At 42.6% G+C, this 20,928-nt stretch overlaps 1 protein-coding gene across 4 annotated transcripts in view; it reads right to left on the reverse strand.

The window, feature by feature from the left end:
• The window catches only part of NRXN3 (neurexin 3), a 1,560,869-nt gene that overhangs the window by 441,143 nt on the left and 1,098,798 nt on the right, over positions 1-20,928 (reverse strand). For all 4 annotated transcript variants that reach the window (XM_054971960.1, XM_054971959.1, XM_054971961.1 and 1 more), the window contains one exon: positions 10,535-10,716. In XM_054971960.1, the coding sequence (XP_054827935.1) occupies positions 10,535-10,716 (182 nt within the window). The remainder of the gene's footprint in view (positions 1-10,534; positions 10,717-20,928) is intronic.

Here is a 20,928-nt window from a genome sequence, read left to right on the forward strand (position 1 = left end):
CTCCTAGAAAATGCATCATCATGGGATCAAAGAAAGAGGGACACCCCTATGACATTGTTTTTAACTAGGCTGAACATCATCTCTATACTGGTTTGTGTTTGAGCGTCTATTTTCCTGGATTTGGTAACTTACAATATAAAAAAGTACGCTATTATCCTGTTTTTGAGCAGCAGAGGTAAAGTTGGGCTTAAAGTGAATGGCATACCTTGTCATCGTGTTCAGATGAGAAATATCCTCAAATGCTGTTGTATCCCACATTAGATTATGCTCATTATACTATCAGCTACCTGTTGGGAGGTTACGAATCAGCTTAGAATACAAAATCAGAAAAAAAGCAACAGGAAACATTGCCAGTTTCTCACGAGAATTTGCCACTGCCAGTGCTGCACATATGATTAGGAAATACTTGGATACTGGGGGGTGGAGCCTGGAGAGGGTGGATTTGGGGGAAGGTAGGAATCTCAGTGGGGTATGCTGCTATAGAGCCCATCAGTTGTGATTCTGAGAGATCTCCAGCCTTCACCTGTAGGCTGGTAACCCTAGCTGCACAGCAACTGAATTTTAGACACTACACATTGGTAGAGGGCTTGTTTGGGTGCTGTTTTGGTGTCTTACCCTGTTGAACAGAGGGGTGATAGAGAAATAGCCTGTTTAACAGAAACCTTTCAAGTTAGCAGGAAATTTTTCAGTTCAATTATGCTTTATGTACTATGAGGTTGGAGGCTTATTAGCACACATCATACCACCCCAGGCTGTGATCCTAACAGATCTCTTGTGCTAAGCAAATTCTGTTTCTGCCCTTCTACATTTAAAAGATCTCCAAGGACATCATGGCACCTAGAAGGAGGTGGTTTAAAGTCAAGCAACATTGTGGCTAGGATATTCTTGTTTCTCTCCCTGTTTTTGTCTACACACAGAGAGAAAGAGTTGCATCAATTTTGTTCAACTAGCCTCTGCAGAGCAACCTCCTCTTGGATTAAGAAAGGATTATTTCCCTTTACCTTGTGTCAATTAAGAAATGATTTCTGCTACACAATAAATGTCAAGCTTCAACTAAAGGCTTTCATTTTTATATAAGTAGGTTTAATTAAGCCATCAGTCATGTGTGTAGGCCAGTGTGGTGCAGTGTGTAGCGTGTTGAACTTGAGATAACTAGGTTAGAATCCCTACTATGCCATGCAATCTTGCTGGGTGATCTTGGCCCAATCACTCTCTCTCAGTCATACGTTTTCTCACAGGGGTTATGTGAGGATAATATAGAAGAGGAGAAACCCATGCATGGAACCTTCTCTGTTGGAAAAATGGGATAAATAAATAGTATGCATGCTGACTTGTATTGCATTCAACACTTGCTCTTCCAATTCCCTCTTTGTATTTTGAAAGTATGGGCCTTGTTAAGATTAATTGCACAAGATGGATGTGCCTCAGTGCATTTAGCATGACAAAGGTTGGGTTATGGGGACTTGCTGGGGTGTGTGTGTGTTGTAAATATGATGATATCACTTCTGGAGAAAACCCAGAAGCAATGACAGTAGCTTTAGGAATCACTTGAAACTCTCCGGTTTTGGAAACTATGGTAAAATCATAGAGTTTCCGACAATTCTTAGGTTTTTGGCAATTCCAGGGTTTTTTTTAATTCCAGGTGTTCTCTCGAAGTGATGTCATTGTGTGTTGATTGCCAGTGAAGTTTTTTGGGAGGAAAAAATCTAAGCAGCGTCAGGCAATGGGAGATCAGGGCAGGAAATCTCCTGCCTTGATCAGGGCCTTCATGGTCACAGCAGTGACCCCAGATCAAACCAATACAACTACATTCAAGATCAGCTCTATGAGCAAACTGAAACTATTATACCTACCTAAGTATGAGCACAACTAACCACCCACCTGCTGAAATCATATCACCCACCTGCTGAAATCTTATCACATTTTCCCATGTTGGATTGGCTCCAGGCAATTTAATGTTATGGGTGAACAACTTTGGTGCCTCAAGACTTCCTAGCTTCCACCCATTGTTGGTCCTATTTTGTCTGACTAATTTTAAGGATAGAGTGTTAAAGCAGGATTGTTAAAACAGGATGGGCCTCCTGTACCTGACGGGATTGTGTAGAAGAAGGAATTTCAATCAGTAATGCTTTTTCTCATCCTTACATAAGGATAGGATGGTTAACTCATCCTATCTGACTCAAGTGACATAAAAAAGATTAGTTAATAATACTGAATATTTCCATAATGTAAGGTAAACATTAAAGAGCTTCAGATATAGTATCTCAGTGATCCCTTCAACAACCCCGCAAAATAGGACACGATCATTAGCCCTGTATTTTAGGTGGGAGTTTGAAGCCAAGAAAAAAGTGGCTTGCCATAAGACAACTCAGTGAATTCAGGGCTGAGGGAGGTTTGAATGGGAAACTTCCCAAGCCACCATTCAATCTTCACTCCTGCGTTCCACCCATTTTAACGGGGCTTCTTAGCCATTCTATTGTACTAGAAGAAAGCCTAGTTAAAAGTGGTAGCTAGAAGTTTTCCAGATGAATTAATTAATTAAGATGTTGAGGGAATGGGGTTAGGGTACAAAATTCTGAAATCCTGGTTGCTCTGGGGAACCCATCAAACAGTTGCTGGGGGACTGCAGTATCAGCATACTGTTCTAATCAAGTATCTCCTGTATATTTGTAAACCTAAGAATGTGAGAGGGCCCCTGAGGGAATCTTCATCTGCAGACCTGTCATAGTTGGAAGAAACATGTGTGATCTATTCAGGCTGAGTGGTTTTAGAAGAACTGTAAACAGATTGTGTGTTACCATAACAGTAAACTGTATATACCATGTAATGGTTTAATCACATCCATGTAATCACATATTGTATTTACCCAGAAGTTTCCTCTCCAGGTATACCATCAAGGGAAATGGAAGATCATCTTGGATTTACATACAAGGAAAAAGTCTGATTTTGTCACATCTCAGAAGTTAAGCAGGGGCAGCTTTGGTTAATAATTGGATGGGAGACCTTCAAGAAAGACCAGGGTTGCTATGTAGAGGCAGCAATAGCAAACCACCTCTGTTGGTCTCTTGCCTTGAAAACCCCATGAAGTGTTGCCATAAGTCAGCTATGACTTGACAGTGCTGTCCACCACCACCACCACCACCACCACCACCACCACTACCAGTTATGTCCAGTAATAAAAAAAAATCTTGTGTATAATAACATTTACATTCAGCGTCATCTTCCTTTCAGGTAAACCTCAGGTATACATCACAGAACCACACCAGCAAAAATCCACTAAGAGGTGCACTTTTGATTAATATAATACATTTCCAAATACATAAACAACACCCCTTTCTCTTTCTTTTTCTGTCTCTGGTAAAGGTGTTTTGAAGATTAATTAGACAATGTTTTTAAATGTCATTCTTTGCGAGTTTTTCAGGAGTTGCAGCATTTGTCAGCATTTTAGTAAAGAGTGGGCCTACCTGTTCGTTATTTGCAAAGCACTTCCAGATATTATGGAATGAAAGGTATTGTGTAAATGTATTATGATCTCTAATATGAGGGATCAGAGTTTATTTTTCCTGTTAGTCATTAATGTTATGTTTCTGCTTTATTTTTTTTTAAAAAATTACAAGCTGGATAGGAACGATTCCAGTGTGGTTCAACATCACATCAAACAGCAGTTAACCTTTCATGTAACAGGCTCATCAGACATCAAGCCAGGGGTAAATTAAACTATTAATTGCCCTGCTTTAATTTCCTCCAAGAGGCAGCCTCTGTGTTTAAGTGGTCACTGAATTATCGCTGCACCCTGCTGCCATCCATTATCAACATGACTGGAAATTTGATTTTTTTGGACGCTGCAATGCAAGCAGTGGTAAAACTAGAAATCAAGAAGTGCTGCTGATTATGAGCAAATTTAATTTTGTTTCTTTTTGCATTCAAGCCTTTTCCCAGTGTGCATAAGAGAGAGAGAAGGACAGAGGGATGTGTATGTAAACTTTCCTGATTCTAGAAATGCCTTTTTGTCAATTTACTTTCAAGAAACCCTTCTAAAATCAAGGAGATTGCTCAACAAGGCTTTCAGAGCTAAATTTTAACACACGGTTGATACAATTAGTTTATAGAAAGCATCTATGTTTAATTCTTCCACAGTGTATCTTCTGTTAGATAATTGGCAGATGTGATAAACAAATTTAACACAATAGCTTATCCATAATAGCAGTTTCACGTATTTAAGCTAGGGTTGCCATCCCCCCCAAGGCAAGGGAGTCCCCGCCCCCACCTGCCACCTCTTGGCCCCACCTGGCCAGTGGATGGGAGGGAGGTACAGAGAAGGGGCAGAAATGAGTGCACATGGCTCCCATGCTCCCCCATCATGCCATAAAATGATGCCATTTTTCAGCACAATGGGGGAGTGCAGAAGGTGAGTACCCTGCTGCCCTCCCAGCTTCCCCCCACGTGGGCCCCTGGCAACCCTAATTTAAGCGATAGCTGCAGTTATCACTTGGGCTGTGTAATATGTGACCTGGTCTTTTCCCCATTCATCTTTAGAAAGGGGAAACCTATTCCCTGCCTCCTTCATTATCTTAGAAGGTCTTAATTGTGAGAATCTATTCCCCTCCTGGGGAAAAAAAATTACTTCCACTACCATGGAATTTTTTTAGGATGTAAACATTTTGGCACATTTCAAAAGGGAGGTTGGCAAGGAAGGCGCTGTTCTTTGAACAACAGCCTGAAATCAGCAAGGCTGGCTTTTTCTGATCAAGGAGATGCAGTGAATGTAGAAGGACCACCTGTCATTCAAGAGTGCAGGTAAAAATGTCCTGATTGTGGGTCTTCTGGAGATCTGTCTCATTATAGCAAATCTTGTTTCCTACTGTACATTTAAAATTAATCCATGGTGGCTGTGCTCCCCCCACCCCCAACCAAAGAAAATATTTCTGACTGGTAGAGCTGCAAAAAAAAAAATCCTTCCATAATTGACTGGGCCATTAAAGCTCATTTGACATAAATATGTAAGGTCATCTGACACCACTTCCTTTTCCTCTCCATCGTTTCTGTTTCTCTAATTCCAAGTGATCGAATTTGCCCAAGGGAGGAGAAGTTCTAGCATCACTTCCAGACCTATGCCTTCTGTCTGGTAAGTGACTGGTCCAACTAGCTCTGCCCTTGATAATAATTCAGTCCTACAGTTTCTTTTGCTGTATATCCATCAAGACAACATTAAGTAGTTTTCAGCATTCAGCAGTTGGAAGCACCAAGGATTTAAGCATATGATGTCTGTTGAGTGGGTGGTTAATGAATCCCCATATCAGTGCACTGAGCCTCCATGCTGGTTGAATGCAGCTGGGGATCAGAAATCCATCATCTTTAGCTACGGGGCGTCACAGAGTTATTTCTTGCACTGCTGCACTGAGCTATACACCTGGTGTAGCGGCAGCAACAAAAATGGGATTGAGGATTCTTTGGAGGTCCAGTGAGACAATTTGATGTGGCATAATGGCAAACGATCTCAGCTATAAAGAAAGATGCCAGAGCTTGGAGCACCATTGCTCAGCCTTCTCTCCAAGCAAGCCAAAGATTCACATGCTTTTAGGTCTGTGTGTTTTGTGATCTTAAGGGGACAAGAGTAAGGCCAGATGAGATAGATGCCTGGCCTAGGCTAGGGATGGCCTGAGTAGGCTAGATGGTGAGGTGACTTTCTACAATGCAGCTTGCCAAGTGACCTTGGGCCAGTCATGGTCTTTTGGTGTAACCTGCCTCACAGGATTGTTGTGAGGGTAAATGGAGGGGGGCATAATGTACCCTGAGCTCCTTGGAGGAACTATGGGATACAAATGGGATAAATATATAGACTCTTATTCCATAGACTCTTTTCACACAACTAACCAATGAAATGTAAAGTTTCTAAACAAAAATATGTTACTTATGAAGACCACGATTTTCCTGAAAACAAGATTATTGAGATAAATAGGTTTTGGAGGCACCTCTGAAATGCTCTTGTTCTTGTAGTCGCGTTGCCTGTTAACAAGCTGTTTCCTATGTTGGTTACTTTAGAAGTCACTAGGAATGCACCAGAAATCCGAGGTATTTTTTCCCCCTCTCCTCGCTTCAACTACCTTCCCAAGTCATCTGTGAAACTGGAGCCAATCGACTCCCTTCATAACTCTATTGAGGATAAACCATGGGTGCACTGATAGTTTGCAATAAATACCCAAATGAAAGACAGCAAAATAAAGTTTCAGTACACAGGCGAGTGATTTATCTCTCCCTGTAGACATCAGCAGTACAATATCCATCATAAGCCACAGCTGTCCCGCTCACTCCCTGTTTACTCTCCAGGAGTATTTTTTCATGCTGTAAATCACAAGTCAGCAGCTGCAGCCAAGGAAAGGTGACTACATGTGCAAGAGTAGTGGCCCTCAGGCCCCGGTTCACATCCAGCAGATCACTTGCCCTTCTTCCTCCTAAACCCAAGGCGGAGACCATCCCTATACACCACAAAGCTTGCTCACTGGCAGGAAGCCTTCTTATGCACACACACCAAGACCCAACCCTGTGCAATATAAATGCCTAGAAATTCATGAGCCGAGGCATTCTGGAGGGTGCATCATCCATTTTCCCCGGGCTGCCAGCTCGTTCACATCTGCACGGTAAATCAGGAGGGAAAAGGTTTCAAAGGTTATAGATTCTTGTCATACAAAACAGATGCCTGTGCACATAAATCTCCAGAGTGTCTAAAGGGCTCATAATTAAAAAATGAATCCAAATGGATTTTCCATAAATTATATCCACAAAAGAAATTAATAAGATACCTTTTTGTATTCCCTTCACCCGGTATGCAAACAGAAAAAATTATGCGGTAATAAATGTCCCATGATCCCCCAAGCAGTATACAGATGTCAAGACAAAGGTTTCCTCAGAAATGTTCTACATGGTTTGGAAGCAGCCATGATGACACTAAGTAGATATGGGTGGATCTCAGCTTTCTCTGCATGCTAACCACCCCCATCACCCACAGAATCCTCTTTTTACTCACACTTCATTTCTTATCTCTAGATCACAAAAAAAACAATGTTTTTAGGGCAAACCAATGAAGCAGAGTAAAATAACATCAAATTAAGGACCACCCACAACTACAAAAGGGTAATGCCACTGTCATAAAATGGAGGCAGAAAATCGACTACAGCTCAGTTATAAAAGTAATGCCTACAAGGAGTCAAGATAATAGCATCAAAATGGGAAAGATGTTTACAGGAAATTGTATGCACTGGCAGGAAACATATGGAACTCTTCATGCTATATGGTTTTGCAATAGCATTATTAGTTACCACAAACAATACGCTAAATTCACACACTGCTCTAGTATCGTGGAACTTCTGTACAATGCAAGGACAGGAAATGGCAACAAAGCTGTTAGTGGTTACTAAAGTAATGAAGCCAAACACATCGAGAATGATTTTGATGGAACCCAATAGTAATGGAAAATTATGACCATGGCCACACTGAAACTGCTGAAAATTCATGTAGATGCTCTGCAAGACAGGTGTCACTTTTAAATGGTTATTTTGGCATATGCATTGGCACATATGCATATACTGTTTGTATGTCAGGATAGCTTCTGTCTGGTTCAGAAAACGCAGGTTGCCAGATAGGCAATAAGTATGGATTCCTGTATGAACAAAGAACCTTTGAAATTTGATGCCCCTCTTCAGACACTGCCAACACAGGTTAATTCAGTGGTGCAACCACCATGTTCAAGTCAGCAAATATCTCTAGTTTGGATGTACCAAAGGCAAGTGTTTAAAAATTACATCCAAAATTCAAAGTGTTTCGAGCCCCTCAAAATCATTTTTCCTTCCAAATGGGGAATAATTTCACAGCAGACAGTAAATACTTGTAAAGTTATCACTACAACATGAAATAACATGGCACATCACATCAGGGGTGGGGGTTTTTGGGGTGATATTTACAATATATGGGCAATCGTAAATAAAAATCAAGCAATCTGCACCATTTGTGATTAAAGAGACAGCATTCCATGAGAAGGGGGCAAGATTCTTAGCAAGAATTAAAGGCCTGATCTTGCACGTTTTCAAGATCCATTTAACAACACTTTAGGCTGTAGATGAACTAAAACAAGATAATCAACACAGATGCTCTTTTTTTGTAAGCTAGAGAGGTCATGCTTTGGACCTGGGTAGCTAGTACTGAAGCATGTTTAATTGCTTGCAAATATGGACACTCAATGTGAAGGACCAATGAGCTGTCCAGAGAGATCAGTGTTTCCTGAGGACAGAAAGATGGGAAGAGGACATTGGGCGATTTTAAACACTTCCTAGGTGGCCTTTCTAGGTCAACCTCAATCCATTTTTCACATTGATTGTTTTGAAAGCAAAAAGCCTTAATCCCATAGTTAGTAATCTGTCACTATTGTACTAGAGACTAATATTAATGCATCATTTTTTTTAAAGACTTCCATGCTGAACTCTTAAACCATGAATAGAATCATAGAATCATAGGGTTGGAAGGGACCTCCAGGATCATCTAGTCCAACCTCCTGCACAATGCAGGAAATTCACAACTACCTCCTCCCCCACCCCCAGTGACTCTTACTGCTTGCCCAGAAGATGGTAAAACACCGTCAGGATCCCTAGCCAAACTGGCCTGGAGAAAACTGCTTCCTGACCAAAAGTGGTGATCGGCATTACCCTGGGCATATAAGAATAATCTGGTCCCTGTTAATCCACTGCATTCTTTCCATCTTTATATATTCTATTTATACCACAACGCCCAAGCCTATAAAAAGCCTACATTTAGGCCAGGCTTTTGTATGTACACTTCTAAACATGTGCGATTGGGTTGTATATACTGGATAATGCTGACCTAAGTGTCACCATGTGCATGCAATTGTAAAAAAGTGAAGACTATGGGTACATTTTTTCAAGGTGAACGTAAATTGATTTCTATATGAAATGACATGAGTTATTACTATTCTTTCTTAACTAGGATGCTATATTGGAGACGTGCTGCTCAGTCATGTGACTGGATATGGTACTGGCTGAGTCATCCAGTAAGTCATGTGACTCACCAGATAAGTCATTCTCTCTTAACCCAAATTACATGACATGGTTTAGTTGAGCATAAAACTTTGTAGGTTGTAACAGCCCTCATCAGGTTAAGGATAAGGATCAGCCTGCCCCTGCCCCTCCCCACTGCTCTGGCAGCCCACCTGTCCCTCTTCCCCCTGGCTCAGGCAGAGGGAGTGAAGAGGAGCATCTCCCAGTCCCCCTCCCCTGTCTGGCCACTTGCCCACTAGCCATCTGTGGGCCAAACTACAAGTGATGAATGACACTTGAATGGCAAGTGTATTTCTCCCTGTTCACTTGCCCTCCACTTGCTCGCCATTCGATCCACTAGCCGTTCAAGTGTCATTCATCACTTGTAACTTGGCCCTGAGAAGAGGTGTAGGTAGTGGAGCTGGCATCACTGGCAGTAATGTCCAGGTGTGCCACTAACCTGCCTGGTTCCTCCTCCTTACCCGCCACCGCCCCCTTTCCTCACTGCTTAGTGTGCTGTCTGCACTTGCACAGACAATGTTCCTCTCTTTTGATGGGGTTTTCCTGCCCCCCTTCATTTTTGTTAAGTGCTGATATTTTTCTGCAAAGTTTGGGGGTACGTCAGATCTGCAGGAAAATACTTTGTGTGTCTACATGGCCCTGATCTCTGGATTTAAGTATCTACAGTTGGAGCCATATTGATTAGATATATTCAAAAGTTTTAGAACACTTGCTGTTTACGTAGAGGTACATTTGAGGTTTTAAAATTAAATGATACATATAGATCTGGAGCACACAAAGCACATAGATCTGGGGTGGTGGGGTTGCACATTTCCCCCATACAACTCAATATACAGCACAATGATTGTAGGAAATACACCAACATCTCCAAAGCTACCAGCTACTCAGGCCTCAAATAAGTTGGATGCATGAATTAGCATTCCACTTAATTCCGGAAAGGTGCCCTATGAAATTTAGAAATAAACACAGAACAGGAATACCAACTCAATCCCTCCCCTTATCGATGAAATGACTTCCTCACAAAGCTACAATAGTTTATAAAGAATCGCATTAACAGTGGAAAATGAACTCCCATTCAATGCAATCCAATTACAAAATTGCTTCAAGACTAGCAACTATTAGGGTTGCCAACATCCAGATAGGGCCTGGAGATTCCCTGAAATTGCAACTGATCCCCAGATGACAGAGATCAGCTCCCCTGGAGAGAATGGCTGCTTTGGAGGGTGAACTCTATGGTATTAAACCCCACGGAGTTCCTTCTCTTCCCCAAACCCTGCTCTTCACAGGCTCCACCCCCCCCAAATCTCCAGGAATTTCCCAACCCAGGGTTGGCAACCCTAGCTACTATACATTTATTCTTATAGGTTTTATTTTTCCTTGCAAGGTCTCACAGTTTTCTCTTAGTAAGTAACAGAGCTGACCTAAACAAATCTATGATGGCAAGTGGGAAAAAGGAGTCTTGTACTCACTATGTGAAGCTGCAGAAAGTCAGTAAGGCCAGGGGCACTGTCAATCCGAACCAAGATGCCATCTTTCACCGTTGTGCTGAACCCGACTGCTAGGCGGTCCGTCCTCGTGCTGGGTCTGTCATTTGCTGGCCAGGTGTAGAGGATGAGGCCTCCACTTTTCCCAAAGATATACGTGGCACCAGCTGTAAAAGAGTGCCAAAGAGAAAGCCAGGAGTCAGTTTATCCAGCTGCATCTGGATAGCAAAGGTAGATAGCAATTCATTTAAGTACAAGATCCCATTAATGAAAGTGATGCTATCCGAGGCCTAGGAGGCATAGTGTAACTCGGAATTAAAGATATGAACAAAATGAATTAATAACCAAGGAGACACTAAAGAGATGTGTGTGAACATTTCCAGTCTCTGCTGCGTAAGAACACAGGGCAGATCACACATTTTCTCCAAAAATCTTTATATATTATGATGAACAACCCAGTTTATCTTCTTCTGTGCTGAAATTTATTTCACATCTCTCACACATATATGAAAATACATCTGCTCTCTCTCATCATCATGTACCAGATTTTGTAGCACTTGACTGCCTAGTCTGCGATATGTCTTTCCTTAACTGGAAGAAGGGACCTCAGAATGCCATTCACCTGCCAAACCCAACCAACCTCAAGAATTTAAAAAGATTCTCTGGCCTTAAGTGACCTTTGTCACTTGGATTATAACAATGGTAATTTAGAAATGAACTAACTCTTCTTCAACATGGTAGGATTGAATATTCATGCTCTTTCTGGTGTGCTTGTAAATATACATGAGATCGATGGTTGTTGTGGGTTTTCCGGGCTGTATTGCCGTAGTCTTGGCATTGTAGTTCCTGACGTTTCACCAGCAGCTGTGGCTGGCATCTTCAGAGGTGTAGCACCAAAAGACAGAGATCTCTCAGTGTCACAGTGCCAAGACAGTGCCAGTGCTACAATGCCAAGACCACGGCAATACAGCCAGGAAAACCCACAACAACCATCGTTCTCCAGCCGTGAAAGCCTTCGACGATACATACATGAGATCAACAAGGAAACCACAAGATGACAAACAGCACTTCCTTTGAGGAATTTCCAGTGATGGGCATAGAAAGGGGGTGCTGACTCTCGGGAATTTGCAATAGGCCAGAAAATCTCTCCCGTTAAATAGTTTATATCAGATTTCATAATGTCGATCTTAGTTTGTTACAGTAGCTTTGATATTAAAAAAAAAATCTTTCCCTTCAGGGAATTATTTCTTTTTCCCCCCTATAAACAATACATAAAAACTATAGACCACAAGTATAGAAGATAAAAGACTAAAAAGAAGACCCATTAGCAATACATAAACAAGTGAAGGAAAGAAAAAAAAACCCTAAAACTAAACTACAGACTGAGTTCTGATTTTCTCCGCCACAAATATAAATCATTTTCAGAGTCTCACTTGTTCTAAGTTAAACATAAAGGCCCTCTTTTTTCTATTGCGTGATTCTTAAATCCATAAATCCAGATGTCAACAAGTCCTTATTATCCATTTCATGTAAAAAGTCTATAAACGGTTTCCATTCAGTCAGAACCTTCAGGGAATTATTTCTGTGGAGGCAGACACTTGGTGCCCAAAGAACATCAGGCCAAGTCCATTGCTTCATCTAGAATCCATATGAATTGTGAGCACTCCCAACAAACACACATTCCATTGCACATGGCAGGCAACCTGTTTTTAGGGAACCTTTCCCACCATTGGTGATCTGGAGCACAGTATGAAAACCACTGCTTTACAGGAAAAGAGAAACACATATATCCTGCCTTCCACTCTTTCATGAGCCCTGGTGATACTGAATTCAGTAGGGGGCCAAAGAAGGCAGGCAACCAAATCCTCACATGTATAAAGCCACAATGTGTGATGTTTTTAAGCAATGGCAACACAACGGCATCATTTGTTTCCACCTAAACACTTTGGAAAACTAGCAGCCGCCACTTCAATTGCGTCTGCAACTTTATCTGCCACACAACATTTCCCCACTCTAATCCAAACATACTTAATTTCTTGTACTTTTTTTATAGGCCTTGTACTGCAAATATAGTCATGTAAATAGGATGAATACTTCTTTACAGACTTTCTAGGAATCTACATTATCTCAATATCATCAGATTGTATCGAATAGAGAGCCAGTGTATCTAATTCTGTCTAGTTCCTAGATTCTCTGTGGACTCTGTTGTCGTGGGTGTAAGACTTTTTGCAGTATTTACAACCTGTCTGCCAACCATATGAACACTTGCCATCTCTTTGTATTAATTAGAGCAGTCTGTAATAACAAATTACCATGGCTTCTCTCTCTGTGCAGGTAATTCAAACAGGCCACTTGGAATGGAAAAGCTCTCGGTGATTGTCCCCTCTTCAATTATGAGCTAGTTATTATGTTTCACATTACACTAGCTCACAACATGACGCAACACAAATTGGTGCATGACACAAATTGCTAAAAAGGTAGATATTTTGTGGCTCCCAGTTATACAATGGAAGATGCAAAGGGGACATGATAAGCCTTCTTCTTACACTTTTTTTAAAAAGCAAAACTATTTTGTGTGACAAGTGATTATTATGATCATATTGGTTTTTGTGGTTGAATAAATTGTAAAGCTTTGTTTAAGATTTTGTAATGATCACACAGATGGTATTGATATGAATTTCTAATAAAAAAGGAACGGGTTGCCTATGGTTGCCCCTGTAGCTTTCGTTAGGAATGTGCCTTAGACTTACAAAATCTGTTTCCTTGCACAATATCTTCCATGCTTTAACATATGTCACCCGGTCTTGTAGCATTTAGGCAGACTTATCCATGTCCTGACCATGTGCATTTCCCTATGTATGATCCACATTATTGGTAGGAGCAGAGAAGTATGGGGAAATAACAACATTCAGTATGCCTAAACATTAAGAAGAACGTGACCCAAGGCTGCTGCTTTGAACAGCAATCCCGTCTCAAGCATCATCTCTCCTTCTACTCTAAAAACAATTGTTAGGCAAGAATAGCATTGCCAACCTTTTGGTGGGCCTGGAGTTCTGCCAGTGTGACAGCTAATCTCCAGAGTACAGAGATCAATTCCCCTAGAGAAAGACTCGTGGTATTTTTTGTGGCATGACATCCCAGCCATGCTCCCTCTGCACACTCAACCCTCCCTAAGGACCACCCACAAATCTCCAGGAATTTCCCAAAGTGGTAGGGTTGCCAGCCCACTGCTGGGAGTGGTGGATCCCCCACTCCCAGCTACTGCCCCCTGCTACCACTCATCTGCCTGGTGGGGGAGGGAGAAATGTACCAGGAAATGGGGGGGCAGGCCACCCACAACACTGGCATGATGCAGAAACAAGGGGTTACACTGGGGCTAAAAATGGGCCCCAAACATAGCATTTTTAGAGAAACGGCTCCTGGCATGACCCATCATTTCTGTATAGCACCAGAAATGATGTCACTGGCTAATGTCATGGGCATGCACGATTTGTGCATGCACCGGTAATTGCCTGCCACCACCTGCGCGCCCCTGGTTTGCTCTTGGGGGGAACCTTGCAACCCTGCACGGTGGAGTTGACAACCTGAACCAGGAATGAGTTGCTGTGTATGTTAACATTGTACAAAAAGTGGAAGACTTTTCACTCAATTTCATATTGCAAACACAGGAATTTAAGCTTTGCTTGTGAAAATGGCCTCCTCCTGATCACTGTCAATTTTGAAAGTAAGGAGCTTCTGAAAATACACACGACACGAACATACACACACATCTACTTAAGAGCCACATAGTTGCCCACAGTGCTTGTCACAGTCCCCATGGTTGCCAATTTTATCCAATTATAGCAGTTGGCCTGTCACAGCACTTAAGTGCCTCGAAAGATGGCACTTGACATGAAAATGCACATTTTTTTTGGCATCTGGAAAAGAAAACATTGAAAGGAAACTTTCGTAATACAACAGGAATCTAACAGATCTTTGTTACAGAGATTGCTGACTGGTGACCATCATTTCATACATCAGAATTCTGGCACAGCACACTAGATGGTTGCTGCATTGTAAGATACCTTTTCTATACATCAAAATCTACATCCGGCCTTCCAGTTACCGCAGGCTCTCTTTTCCAAAAGGCAGAACCAGGCCTGGAATCAGTGACTGCATCAGCTACGCTCTTAAATTATATCATTAATATGAAAGCCTCCTCATTCACCACAGTGCAAGCTGGTGCCAGGGCCATGTGTTCAGGATCCATATTGCAGAGACACTCTACATAAGTAGAGCCAGCATGGTGTAGTGGTTAAAGTAGTGGACAAAGATCTGTAAGACTCAAGTTTGAATTGCCACTCTGCCACGGAAGCTCACTGAGTGACTTTGAACCAGTGACTGTCTCTTAGCCTAGCCTGCCACATAGGGCTGTTGTAATGAGGATGAGGAGGAAGCTTTGTTGTACATTGCTTTGGATCCCTGCTGGAGAAGAAACAGACTCTAAATAGGTAAATAAACATTATACAGAGTCAGATCAGTAGCTTCCAGAGTCCCGATTAGGGAAAACTGTTTTTTAACTTCTGTTACCTGAGACACCTCATCCAGACATGCCAAAGGTAGAATCTGGGGCCTTTTGCTTCCAACAGGGTACGTCTGGGCCCCCTTCCCTTCCAACAGGGTACATCTATAAGAGCATCCAAAACATGTAGATAAAAGGTTGGGGAGCAAATTCATTTCACTGTGATTCTGATTTTTTTCCTACTCTAAAGAATCATCAGAATATTAGTTAAGCCAAACTAGGTACCAGCAAGACCCATCAAAAGCCAGAAATCATTTGCTCAGAGATGTGCTTGGGGCTTTCCTTAAGTCCTATGAGGAAATGCTGATGGATTTGGGTATGTTTGGCACGGAGAGGAGACAACTGAGAGGCGATATGATAGCTATCTTCAAATATCTGAAGGACCGTCACATAGAGGATGGAGTGGAATGGTTTTCTGTTGCCCCAGAGGGTGGGACCAGAAGCAATGTGCTAAAATTAAACCAAAGGAGTTTTTGGCTAAACAATAAGAACTTCCTGATGGTTAGAGCGATTCCTCAGTACAAGAAGCTTCCCCAGGATGTGGGGGGGGGGGGGCTGGCTCTCCTTCTTTGGAGGTTTTTAAGTGTAGACTAGATAGTCACCTGGCAGCAGTGCTGATTCTATGACTCAATATGAACGTAGGGAGATTATGAGAGGGAGGGCAGAAAAAGATAAGCCAGTGCTTGGGTCTCGGGGCCCTCTGTTATGTGCTCAGGGTAATGCCAATCCCCACTTTTGGTTCAGGAAGGAATCTTCCTTCAGGCCAGACTGGCAAGGGAGCCTGGGGGTTGTCTTCCTCTAGGTATTGAACAAGGCTCACTGGGGGAATTGGGGAGGGGAGGTAGCTGTGAACTTCCTGCATTGCGTAGGACCGTGTTTCCCAACTTTTTTCATATGGTGTCCCACAAATCCAAATTTACTTCATATCCAGGGATGGCTCAAGAGATTAAACAGGTGCAAAGAGGGGAAGGGCAGGTTTGAGGAGATGCAGGAAGATGGCAGATGTTGGCAAAGAGGTGGGTGGCAAGTAGCTCAGAGCATTACAACCCCCACAGCAGACAGAGGGCAGTGAGACGAGACACTTTAGGGGGCTGGGCAAGAGGTTGGGCTGTTGAAGGAGCAGAGCTAAGACAGAACCCATGCTCAAAAACACCTTTTTCTCTCCTCCTCTCACTTTTCCACTGAACAGCTTCCACTCACTTTCTAGCCTTTCTCCCCCTTCTTCCACCTACTATCATAAAGTTACTGGTTGCCAGACAACTTCCCCCATCCTCATTATTGTTGCAAAGGGGGAGGGGCAAGGCAAGAATGTGAGAAGCTGGAAAAGAAGAAAAGGAGAGAAAGAGAAGGGTGCAGAAGGCAGGAGCTGCCATTAGGGATGGCTGTCCATCAAACAACTGTCAGAGACTTTGTGATCCACTTTTGGGTTCCATCTTAACCCACAGGTTGGGAACCACTGGTGTAGGGGGTTGGACTGGATGACCTTTGAGGTGTCTTTCAGCTCTATGTTTCTATGGTTTTATGAGTCATTCATGTGTCTTTGAGGATGAAAGTTAGTTTGCACTTACATTCTGGTAAAAGAGGAACAGACTGGTATTGGCAGAAGTATGCACCAAACCTTGTCTTTCAACAGAATCTAGCTGTACGTAATTTAACACAAAATATACACTGGATCTGGTACATAACCCTCAGCAATAACATCAGCTAATACCTGCATAATTCAAATTAATACAGAGGAATCTCTCACTGCAGTCATGAACCTCATTGTGACAAGTAAAGCTCCTGTTCATTCCACTAATCCAATGCTGTCTAAGAATATAAATGAAATGATAATACAACCTCTACCTGAAATAACACATGAGACACCTCACGGGCTTGCCACTTGCCTCCTGTTCATTACCATGCCTTTGTTCCTGTGCATGTAATCTCTCACAAATATAGATGGTAGCCGATCATTTCCATTCCCATTCTCAACAAGGATTGGGTGCTTATTGGAGAATTGCTTAATAAAGAGAGAAATTGACCTCCACAAAGGCCAGAACTCATTTGGAAAGTAAAGGGACCAAGAAATGTCCAAGCAGCAGAACTAGTATTCACGCATTCTTTCCCATCATTTTAATTTCATGGATACATGCCATTCCATTACAGACCTCATGTTGAGTACAATAGTTGCAAGAAGGGTCTTCTCAGGATGCTATGAATGCTTGCGCTCAGATCCGATTAAGTTTATTAATCATAGTAACCATGTAATTTTTTCCCTTCCATGTTAGCAAAGAAGCTATCAGTTGAACTAAATGCAAATTTCCTAGCAAGGCATTTTTGGGCTTCTTAGTCTGCACTATTTGCAAGCTACCAAGCCACTGAAATTCTCATCTTAGTAACCAGAATGCCATAAGGACAGAATCAGTACTACATCACAAACAATTAAAGAGCAGTTAACAGCTACGGCAGGACCCAGTTCAACTTGAAAAGGAGACCTTGGCAAGAAGGACTGCATTGAAGCACTCAGTAAAGTAGCAATTAAACACAAGAGGCCTAAATGCTTACCTGGGTGTTTAATGCTTTTGCAAAATTGTATTAGAATAAGATGAAAGGTCTGACAGACTCACAAAGGCAAGGGAAAACAAGCTAAAAGGCAGACACTTATCTCACAGTACCAAAGCTCTCTGGTTCAAGCAACTTTCTATTGGTAGGATGGTATTAACAAGGGAATGAGGAGAGAAATGCAAAACTGTGGCATGAATATGGGGGGGGGGGTAGTACTGGCGGTGCAGCTGTATCTAAAAAACTGTGAATAGATTCTGACACTCCTTTGAACTGCATACAGTGAATTACTGGAAATAAATCAGAAATGTGTAGTGCATAATAATGCTGTATCATCTCATCTGGTTGAAAAGGGCAAGGGTCGAGAAGTCTGTATTGGACTAAAAGGGCTTGGCATAGCAGTTGTAGCAATGTCAGACTACCTGGGTATATTTGCACCCATCTGTTATGACTCCATCAGTGATTGTGAGGCCCACTTCTTCTTTCTGTAACCTGTCCACTGCTACCCATGCATTTATGTGGGGTAGGGATACTAGTCTGGTGGAAAGGAGAGTGCCCGAACTCTGCATGTAGGCAGAAACACTGCTTATGTTATTACCTGATAAATTCCTGGTATTTGAAACAGATTCTGGGGCAGAGGTCCAACTCAGATAAAGTCTTTGTTCCCACAATGGTTGGATAACTCTGCAAGCATTCCAGGAGGTCATTTGGGACATTTGTTAGTGAAGCCATATGCACCAGGATTCATTGCAATGGGGTGTTGGCTCAGATCCTATGAATGAGTTCCATGCACGCCAGATAGTTTCTGCTATGGAGCACGTTTCCTCTGCTGATAAAACTTCCATTTGCACAAGGGCCCACTGAAAGCCATTAATCCTGCAGAAACAGAAGTTTTTAGTAAAAGAGGAAGCATCCATCACAGCAGAGAGTACCTAGGGCACAAGGAACAATTTCATAGGATTCAAGCCTGTGCTTTTGGATGTGTGTCCCAGCATTCTTAGTAACATTACCAAGGATTTTGGATGTTGCTGCTACTGCTGCTTGGAAGGCAAATGTGTCAAATCTGGAATAAATCTGGGTGGGAGAAATCTTCCTATGAGCACAATTCTCATACCAGTGTAGACCCCAAACTATGCTGACTTTTCAACACATCATATTTAATGCAAGTTGCTAGGTAAACAGTAGCTTTGGCCCATTTCCATTGGCACAAGGGTTTCCACCCATGGAACATGATTCTCTTGCTTCCTCCCCCCGCCCCAGCAGCTCAAAATGCCCCACAAATCCTGTTCCTGGGAGACAGGGAATCCACCTCCCCCCAAATAGGATTCCAGGGACCATGTTGGGCTGCTATAGAGGGGGAGGGTGAATGCTTGTTTCCTACAGGCAGAAATCCTTGCACCTGCAGAAACGCTACTCTGGATCCAAGCCGGTGAATATTAGGTTCTTAGATATGATACCTTTCGAATACTCTAAACAAGAACAGTAATGGCAACCTGTAAGACACTCACAGCAAACCAGGCATTGATTTTACCATACCAGCTCCTGGTTGCAAAAGAATAACAAGCTATTGAATGAAGCAGGATATTTCTTCAGGGGGAAAAAGAGCTCTCTGTCATTCAAATGCTTGCATATGCCTTTAGCCACCAAATCAACATATGAGCACATGAGACTTATACCTCTTTCAAGGTCAGTATTGTCTACTCAGATTGTCAGCAACTCACCAGGTCTCAGACAGCAGCCTTTCACATCACCTGCTACTTGGTCCTTTTAACTGGAGATGCTAGGGATTGAACCCGAGACCTTCTGCATGCCGAGCAGATGCCCTACCACTGAGCCATCTAGAGTTGCCAGCTCCTGGTAAGGAAATTCCTGGAAATTTGAGGGGTGGATCCTGGAGAAAATGGGAATTGAGGAGGGGAGTGACTTCAGCTGGGTATAATACCATAGAGTCCACCCTCAAAAGCAGATTTTCTCCAGGGGAACTGATAGCTGTGTCCTGGAGATCAGTCATAATTCTGGGAGATCTCCAGCCACCACCTGGGGGTTGGCAACCCTAGCCATACCCCCTCACACACTCCCACCCCCGTATGAAAGATAATGTTATGCTGATTTTTCACTCACTAGCATTTACAAGGACTTTTAGACCTGTCCTCGGGATTGCCAACTCCAGGTTGGGAAATTCCTGGATATTTTGAGGGTGAAGTCTTGAGAGGGGATTGAAGAGGGGGAGACCTTAGCAGGGCACCTTCAAAAACAGCTATTTTCTCCAGTGAAATGGATCTTTGCCACGTGGAGCTCAGTTGTAATTCCAGGGGATCTCCAGGCCCTACCTGGAAATTGGCAATCTCATCTGTAGCTCAGTGGTACTATATGCTTTGTATGAAGAAAGTCCCTGATAATGTCCCCGGCATCTATAGCTAGCTGGATCGCCAGCATGGGGAAAGATCCTTCAGAACTCCTGGAGTGCTGCTGCCAGCCAGGATAGATAACACGGAACCATTGTGACATGAGAGAAAGCAACCACTTCTAGATGGGGATCTGCAGCCAATAAAACATGACAACTTTGGTTAGGTCCTCCAGCAACGCACCCCTTAATCACAGCTGGCCTTTTTGCTTCCTTCTCCTTCACTCTGCCACTGAGTACGTAAAACTGGTTTGCTGAAAGGTCCGCCTCTCACTGAGCTAGGAAAATGGCTTCAAAGGTCTTGTAAGAGTCTGTGGTTACCATCAAATGTGTCAGTTTATTTGATCTATATCCTAACGGAAGATCCTTTCAAGGAGGGAAGAGGGAGCTGCCTCACTCAATCCATCACAAAGAAGGGGTCTCTTTATTATTATTATTTTTTCCTTAAGAGCTTTGCCTTGCCTTTCAAAGCATAAACCCAGAAAAAGAAGAGTCATGTGAAAATGCAAAGCTTCCAGGGCAAAAGTCTAATCCTTGGAAAATAATGCTTCCCCACTTAAAAGAGTTCTCACGAAGCATCTGCTTTCCCTTCAAGATGCCGGCTTTTGGCCAGACAAACCCCCAGAGACCCAATATGAGCTCAGCAATCTCATCCTCTCTCCCTTGAAAAAGAACCGGGCATTGTTTAACGTTAATTAGAGAGAAATTCGCACTGTCCTTTTTACATTCACAAGAGATGGGGCTTCACCTACAGGGAAAAGACTGAGGCTGCCCCCCCCCCCTCAACAAAATCCCAATGTAAGTCTCATGCAAAATGGAAGCAGCGACTCGGGTTATGTCTGCTTTCTTTGGTTGCCTTTCTTTTTTTTA

This window comes from Eublepharis macularius, chromosome 2 (assembly GCF_028583425.1).
Source record: "Eublepharis macularius isolate TG4126 chromosome 2, MPM_Emac_v1.0, whole genome shotgun sequence".
Taxonomy (NCBI): domain Eukaryota; kingdom Metazoa; phylum Chordata; class Lepidosauria; order Squamata; family Eublepharidae; genus Eublepharis; species Eublepharis macularius.